The 8,807-nt window shown below is 30.5% G+C and overlaps 1 protein-coding gene across 1 annotated transcript; it reads right to left on the reverse strand.

The window, feature by feature from the left end:
* Positions 1–225: 225 nt before the first annotated feature.
* Positions 226–7,764, reverse strand: LOC119688427 (liprin-alpha-1-like). The gene is made up of 11 exons (XM_038103108.1): positions 7,588–7,764; positions 4,507–4,776; positions 3,376–3,477; positions 3,063–3,302; positions 2,927–2,998; positions 2,771–2,854; positions 2,016–2,183; positions 1,827–1,946; positions 1,592–1,732; positions 539–1,260; positions 226–472 (listed from the first exon to the last, which is right to left on the reverse strand). Exons 2-11 carry the CDS (start codon positions 4,753–4,755, stop codon positions 226–228), a joined length of 2,145 nt encoding a protein of 714 aa, XP_037959036.1. The 5' UTR covers positions 4,756–4,776; positions 7,588–7,764.
* Between the last annotated feature and the right edge of the window lie 1,043 nt (positions 7,765–8,807).

Below are 8,807 nucleotides of genomic sequence, written 5' to 3' on the forward strand. Positions count from 1 at the left end.
AAACAACTCGCAATGATCATGACTCATAAATTAAAAATAAAATATGATATTTAACACGATCAGTGTAAAACAGTATAAAAAAAGCTCAATAACCTTTTCTAACATAATGATTCAGATATGATTTGTTTTAAACAATTTACATATATTATAATTTTTTGATTTTTATTTTAGCAAATAAATGAATGAATTAAATTATTTTATACATATATATGTATATTACAGTACTTATATAAGTGCATACTTCTGAATGAAAATTTTTTGTCTGCTAAACAACAATTTTAATATTACCGTATGGTATTTTTGCATGTAGTCCCTGTTCGGGCTATTAGGAGTACTTCGACCGCTCATAGGTGGGCTTTGTCTATCCATTGAACGACCACGAGCAAGTAAATTTACATGTTCTAAACTGCCAACACGTGACTCCAGTTCTTCGGCTCTAGCTTCTGTGGACTGTTTTTCTTCCTGAATTAATCTATCAAACAAAAAATTAATATAAATTATTAAGAAAAAAAAATATTTATGTTATATAGATTCATACCTAATTTCATTGTTAATGGCATCAAGCTGTTCCTGCAGCATCATTGCTAATGTCTGTGCGTCTGTATGACCTGAAGGTGACATCATATCTGTAGCAGCAAATATTACATCACCATCATCAACTTCAGGCGCTACAGATATTTCAAAAGCTTGCTGTGCGTGTGCCTGCTGCAGTTTTTCCCATTCCTGCTCTGCCATTGATCTAGCGTATTTTTCATTTTCTTCTTGCAAACGTGATTTATTTCTTCGCAGTGAATGCGTCTCAAAACTAGCATGCGAAGCACTACGTGAAAAACTATTTCCATCCACAGCACTGCTGGGTGAAAGACTACGGGTTAATGCCTCAGTTTGTTGTATATTGTAAGCAATTTCTTGTTGCAATAATTGCCGCTTGAAATTTTCAATTTCTAAACGTGTCTTTGACAAATCCTTCAATATCTCACTTTTTTCATGATGCAATTCTTCAGCAATTTTACGCGCCTTTTCTAGTTCCTGCGTTAATGAGTTCTTCTCATCTAGTGCATGCATACGTTCTTTCAAATGAACCTGTAATCGTTCATTCGATTCAGAAAGTAATTTGTCAACAGTTGACGATAGCCTTATGTTATGCTCCTCATTCATTTTTAATCTTTGGTTCAGTCTCACAACTTCGGCGTTCTTTTCTTCTAACGTGGTTTCTAGTCTCTGTATACGATCCTCAGCTGAACCGTGACGTTCTTGAGCCTAAAAATATAGTAGTAAAAAATGTATTTCACATTTTTTTTTTTTTTTTTTAAATTCATACACATGCAAAAAAAACAATAAAAATAAAAGCTACTAACAAAATCTAATATAAAGTAAATAACAAAATTAAAAACTAATTACAAGCATGTACTAAAGAATGCTAAAGAAACATATGTTGAAATATTTATATATATACAAACAATACAAAACAATAATTAAATAAACAAAGATCTTATTAATATAACGCACTTACTAAATTTATTTAGTACAAACTTACAATCTGAGTTGTTTTACGTTCTAAACTAGTAAAAGCAAATTTGTTCTTGCATACCTTATTTCCTACCTTAGCTAAAGCCTCCATACGCGCTTTAAGCTGTTCTTCCATATCAGGTTGCATCTTAGCTTGTTGTGCTAGTTTTTGTTCGGATAATTCTAATTTTTCTTCTATTGCACAAATTTTTTCTTCGTGCAACTTTATTTTTATTTTATTTAATTTTTTTTTTTTTGGAATAAGATAATGAATTAATAATTATAATTTGAATTTGAATTAAGGTTACAATATTTACCTTGAGTTGTGCTTCTTTATGGCGTAATTCTTGTTCCAGTTTTTCATTCAAATCGTGTAACGATGTGGATTCACGTTGAGCATTTAAGTAACGTTTTTCAAGTGTAGCTATTCTTTCCTCCTAAAATGAAACAATTTTACATATATTAAATTTAATTGCTTACAATAAGTTATAAGTGTCTCTTCATACCTGATCTTCCTTTTGAGCAACATTTTCACGTAAATCTCTTTGCAGTTTGGAACACTGTTCTTGAGACTTACACAAATCTTTTTGAACTCTTGACAAGTTTTCTTCTAGTTCACAGATTTTATTGTTAAGATCAGAAACTCGACGTTGCCATTGTGACAGCTCTGCAGTCTAAAGAAAAATTTTATTAGAATGTTTGTATTAGTCTTGTTTATTTTATTAGTTTGTTTTTTTTATAACTTAATACAAGTCATTATATAAAAATATAAATTTAAAACCGCGACCTAAAGCCCGACAAAATTGAAAAATTTTATTTATAAAAAGTGTTCAACAAATACTACAAAAATTGTACTGAAGTTCCAAAAAAAATAAAATAAAAAAATACAATAATTGATTGAAATTACAATAATTGATTGCCTTGGCAATTTTCATAAGCTTGGCTTTTAAGCTATATACTTTTTCTTTGTGCTTAAAAATCTAGCTTCTGTAGCTTTGTCACTGTCACGATCTCATAACCATATCATGGTTAAAAAGCCATGCCATCAGTATATAGTTCAATGACAATACCTGGACAACTTCTGTAGCTTTGTCACTGTCACGATCTCATAACCATATCATGGTTACAAAGCCATACCCTCAGTATATTGTTCAATGACAATACCTGGACTACAGTAGTGGCTAGTCACTGTTCTAATTAAAAACTACTACAAGTGCAAGTTTTACTTTGATTTTAAAAATTAAATTTAATATAAACTTACTTGTTTTTCAATAATTGTTTGCAATTCATGAGTTTTCGCAGAGTAATCACTTGCTTCATTGGTTTCACCATTCACGCTACAGGCCTACAAATGGTTACAAACATTAAGTTAATTCTGTTCACATATTAAATGGTGGTAGAAAAAAAGTGGTTATACCTTTTCAGTTACTCCATTCTCACTATTTGCATCACGTTTGACTTGTATTGCACCTGATTTATATTGCTGAAGCTAAAATAAAAATATTATATAAAGCTTTAATAATATAATTTCTGAAAATGTTGAAATTATTCACCTCTTCTTTGGTTGAGTTTAACTCCTCCTCTAAGGTATTGTTTTTTTCTATAGATATGCGTAAGCGCTCTCTGACTTTTTCGTCGAGCGCTTTGTGATGTTCAAATAAACTTTTTAAAGCTTTTAAAACCTCAACTTCACTGGAGACGCCACTTTGTGCTGCCGCCTGTCTTTTAACAACTGTCATACGTAAGGAACGTTCATGCCGCGACACCAAGCACTCCAAATGTTCTAAGAGAAGCTGTAAACAAATAAAAATACTTTATTTAATATTGATCTTTTTCAAAATTTTTTTTTAAAAAAAGAAAACTTACTCGTGTATTGTTGCGTTCTGCTTTCAATTCACCGATTTCTTCATCTCTTTCTAGTAGTGCCTCTCTTGCTTGCGTTAGTTCTTTAGTTAATGTAGCAAATTCCTTAAAATTTTAAAAAATTAATTATAATTATTTCATTTCCTTAATAAGGTAACAAGTAACAGCATTATTGATAAATAATAAGTAATGATTTCTTCAACAAGTTGTCTAACAATTGAGATAATAGAATTATTATGATACAAGTTTATAATAGAATAAAAATGTAGAAAGTAAAGTTAGCAAAACTGCGAAAAATCGCTAATGGCCTGTCACTGCAACCAATGTTACACTTGGTTATTAGGACTATTTAGCATTTATTTTGGACTAGTCTTGTATGTGTGTGTACCTGAGTTAATGATTCATCATCTTGACTCTATTTTATCCGTGGACAATTTTAAACCACACTAAGAATTACTGTATACGGGACCTTTATGAAATTATGGATGTAATGTTTTTGTATCTGCCTGTGTTCATCAGGTTTCGCTGTGTTTTTAGGTTGTTAAGTGTTGGGGTATTGTGACTGCCAATTATGTTGAACAGTTTCAGTGCACGATCTTTAATGTATTTTACGACTGAATCGACTAATAATGACACCCATTCAAAATTGGAATTTTTGAATAGTGTGGAAATGATAATTGAACATAGTCTGCGTCAGAGTAATTAGGTGATAAAAGACCTAACCATCTGAAAGAAGTGGAGTCATAAGTCTATATAGTACAAACAAACACAAGGATTATATCTACAGTTATGTCTTAGACTGTAACTGATATGTGTACGTTTACAGTTCTTACTACATGATAGATAAGAACTGGTGCAATCCTTGTCCATTGTAATTACATACTAAGGCTATATTTATGGGGGTTTGTACAAGTAGTTTTTAAATATTATTATAATTATTAAAGTTTATTTCTAACATACAACTAAAATCCTTCGATTTACATATTTCAAATTGATATTACTGTTTACAGTAGAAAGTCAACTTTTAAAGCAGTTTTTCTGCAAAATTTTACGACTATGACTTCTTAAATCGAAATCTTAATGAAAATTAAATAATTATTAGAATAAATTAGTTAACATATGTATTGTTGATACCTGTGGCAAGTTTGCATTTATTTGACGTTGCAAACTGTCTCGTTCCTTTTCTACATCATGCAGTTTTACTTCAGTTTCGCTAAGACGTTCTTGTGCCTCACGCAAGCTATCCATTAACTTATCCCTTTCGTCCAGCATAGACACCATAAGCTGTTCGAAATTAGCATCTTCGCCGCTAAATTGTGAGGAACGTTGGGAAATGCTGTCCTCCGAAATGGTTGGCATAACGTCGCACATCATGTTCCACATTTTATGTTACTCACACAAAAACTAAAAAATAATAAAAAGTTTATATATAAATAATTAGGAATATTATATATTATTTATATGGTGTATATGAAATATATGTTTATATATTCATTCAATTTATTGTTAAATAAAACATTCTTATAATGATAAAGATAGCTTACAATTCCAAGAGTAAATTACACTTTCATCAACAGTGCTCATTGAGGAAGAAATGGGTACTATCACCTAAAACCATGATTTGAAAAATACTGAAAAACAATAGACTCAATAAGTGAAGTGGTTAATAGGATATGATGTTGGAAAGTGGTTTAGAAAAGAATTGAGATTAACTCCAGGTAGTCATGCTTAGGATGAAGACATTAATACATCTAACATTTTGTTTGTAAATCTTGAGACAAGTGGTTGTCTTGATATTGAATTACTACTTATAGTTATAAAAAGACGAATTCATCCTTTATATTACAGCAACAATAATAACAAGAACAGGTATTTGTATGGTCTAACTTTGTTAAGCAATTGAATTTAATTGAAGCTTTATATTCCTCTAACCATATTTATATTTACCTAACCATATTCCAACACTGTGTAGATATCTATAGATGGTTGTCTATAGATAACTACAACAACAGAGCTTCAAATATTATAGCCCATTGCATTAAGAAAGATCATTGTTCACTAATAAATTGCATATCAAAAACAAGGTGGTGGTACAAAAGGAGCTGTGCCAACCTTCAAGCTGTGCATTTGGTTCAAGGCATTTGGTTTAAGGTACCGATAAAGGATGTGATAACTTTAAATTTAAAAAAGTATTGCCATTACAATATCTTAATAAATATATAAAGCCAAGAGCTGATGAAGCTACTGTGTATAAGTTGTTGTTGTAGCACGCAGGGATATGATTGTGTTGTCTCTTTTGGAAGCTTACACCCGGTCATTTCTGGAACCGTGTCTACGTCTTTGAGTTACTCGTCAACAATGACAAACAATTTCCAAAATTCTGTCATAGTTTTTTGTCATAAATTTGCAAGGCAGGCGAACAAAGCAGATCACTTAAGGACTCATGGATAAGAAACGTACCAGTCATTTGTTTTAACTAATGCGTAACTTGTTTAGCACTATTGTATTGGAGCTGAGAGATCAATACGCGCTAGGAAGGCACTGAGTCTACCCTTTAATGACTTTTGTTGTGGTTTTGGCTCTGCAGATGAGGAAGAAACTATATATTTTACTTCATGTGCCAGTGTCCGTCTTTGAATATATTTCTTATTTCTTTTCTTACTAACTCTTACTGACAGAGTTACAAAACTAGAGACTTAGCCAAGTTTATAGAGTTGTCAAGTTGGTTTACTTTGATCTAGTGAATTGCAAGCAATATTTATGTTTAAAACTTATTGAGATTTCTATATCTATAAAATTTTCGGTTTTAACACAAAAAATCAGTCATGTTTCTAATCTTATATTGCAAATTAGAGGTAGTGGACGTTAAAACCACTTTTCCAGTTATGCAGATTTGAATTGATAGTAGGAAACTGCAAGACCAGATGCCAGTATCTGTAGCTTTGTTTAAATGGCTGTGTTAGTTATTAAATAACTTCATAATTGGCCCATTCGACGACTTAAATGAGTCCAAATTGTTCGGAATTGCTGTCCTCACCTAGTAAGTCATTTGTTCAATGATTTATAAAAAACCTAGCTAGCGTTAGTTTGGTATTTTATCTAATAATAATATATATAGCAGATAACTTCATAATGGGACCCATTCAATGACCTAAATGAGTCCAAATTGTTCGGAATTGCTGTCCTCACCTAGTAAGTCATTTGTTCAATGATTTATAAAAAATCTAGCTAGCGTTAGTTTGGTATTTTATCTAGTAATAATATATATAGCAGATAACTTCATAATGGACCTATTTGACGACCTAAATGAGTTCAAATCGTTCGGAATTGCTGTTCTCACCTAGTAAGTCATTTGTTCAATGATTTATAAAAAAACCTACCTAGCGTTAGTTTGGTATTTTATCTAATAACAATATATATAGCAGATCACATATATGCCGCTTTCAATTCCTGTCAACGAGCTTGGAATAGGAGTGTTTGGTTTTAGTGATTCAAAGGATTTGTGCTAATACTTGCGTTCATTCACAAATTATAGTGGTATATGGCACTAACATTTTTAACCGGAACTTGTCAAACCAATTATATTCTTATTGACATAATAAAAGTACATCCGAAGGTATTCCTTGTTATATTATCACATGTAACTTGTGCATATGTTCACTTCCAACCGTAACATGCTTGGGAACGTAAAGGGCGTATTGCAAAATAACCATCAACAAACCGAATATTTGTGGCTATTAGTTTTAAATGCCATGCAATGTTTATATTTATTACTACATTTCATTAATACCGCGCATATTACATATGTTGCACTATTTAATTGAACACATAAAAAGATTTTCGCCAACAACTTCACATATTTGACATTTTTATTGTATTTATGCAATAACCTGCAAAAATACGGAACTATCCATTCACATTTCAATACTAAAGTACCCGATATGTGCACTAACCGTCAAGTTGTACTATAAATCATTTATAAACATTTTTCAATTAACACCAAGTCGAACAATGTTATCACAAATAGTGTAGAAATTTTTTTTCACTTCTACCGCAAAAAAAAAAAATTATAAATGACAAAAGTATTCATCGCATTGTCAAACGGGGTGTACACAGTTTTTTCTTCTTCTCTTCTGACTTGCCTTTCGTTTCGCAAACATACACATTTTACACATATCATCGCACGCAAAAACTATTATGTTATATAAAACTTACTTTTAAACAATTTCTACCAAATCCAATTTAATTTATTTATTACTATCAACATATTTTTTAGTTATTTTATTGATCTTTCTTAACTTTCAGCAGCAACAAATTTTTTGTCCGGTCGTCGCCATATTTGACAAAACAAAAAAGTGAAAAAGACCTTATAGAATAACAACCGTGTACGTCGAGAGCAAATACTACATTTGAAATATAAAAGCAGTGCCATGCCGGACTTTTATTTTATACAATTATTATTACTATTAATATTTTTTTTTTGCAAATGCAAAAAAATATAATAAATGTTTTAAATTAATTTTTTATTATTCTATTACAAAAAATCTAATATTAAAAAAATAAAAAATTGATGCGAGAAAATTTTTAAATGGAAAAATTAAATTTTATCATAAATTAAGCGTTAAATATTTCGAATGCTGCCTAGAGTAAAGGTAGAGTAAATTAAAATTTCCTAGGAATTTTTTGCACTGCACTTTTGTAAGTATTTATTTATTGCACTTATTTATTATTTTTGTTTAAAAACTTTCAATTTATTTATCTATTAGGGACGTGTGCGAGTTAGGGTAAGTTGCGTTCCAAATTAGGGAAATTCTAAGTTGTGCCGATAATGTAGTGAAATTAGATAATTTGTATCTAATTTACCCTACTCGAAATGCTGGTAAATACCAACATTCGTTGCCATACCGACATAATATACTATTTCCCTAAGATTACATTCAGTTTACTCGAACTTGCACACGGTCTTAGGCACTTGCTCATTTATATTAATAAAGAAACGTATAAATTATAATCAGTTCATTTAAGCAGCTGATAGAACTTTTATATATCAAAAGCAAAACTTTCTTTTTTTTTTTTATAAATGAAATACAAAGAAAAATTTCAGAAAACGCGGAAAATTTGAAAAGTATTTTATATAAAGTGTTTGAATTTAACAACAATAAAAACAAAGCAATATTTGAATATCGTAAATGTCGTGCAATGCACTGAAAAAATATATTTGAAATACAGAAAAAGCAAATAGCAATACTTTCCACAATAATTGCTAGGAAACGGAGGAATCGCTGGACTTTTGTACTTTCTATAGTCAGTAAACATTGTTAAATAAAATTTAACAATAACATATATTTTTTCAGAAATTGGCATGTATGAATATTATTGTCAGTCGAATGGCGCCTGCAACCCGAAACTCAACACACGCTGTTCTTCAATAATAT

The sequence above is a fragment of the Teleopsis dalmanni genome, chromosome X (genome assembly GCF_002237135.1).
Source record: "Teleopsis dalmanni isolate 2A chromosome X, ASM223713v2, whole genome shotgun sequence".
NCBI lineage: Eukaryota > Metazoa > Arthropoda > Insecta > Diptera > Diopsidae > Teleopsis > Teleopsis dalmanni.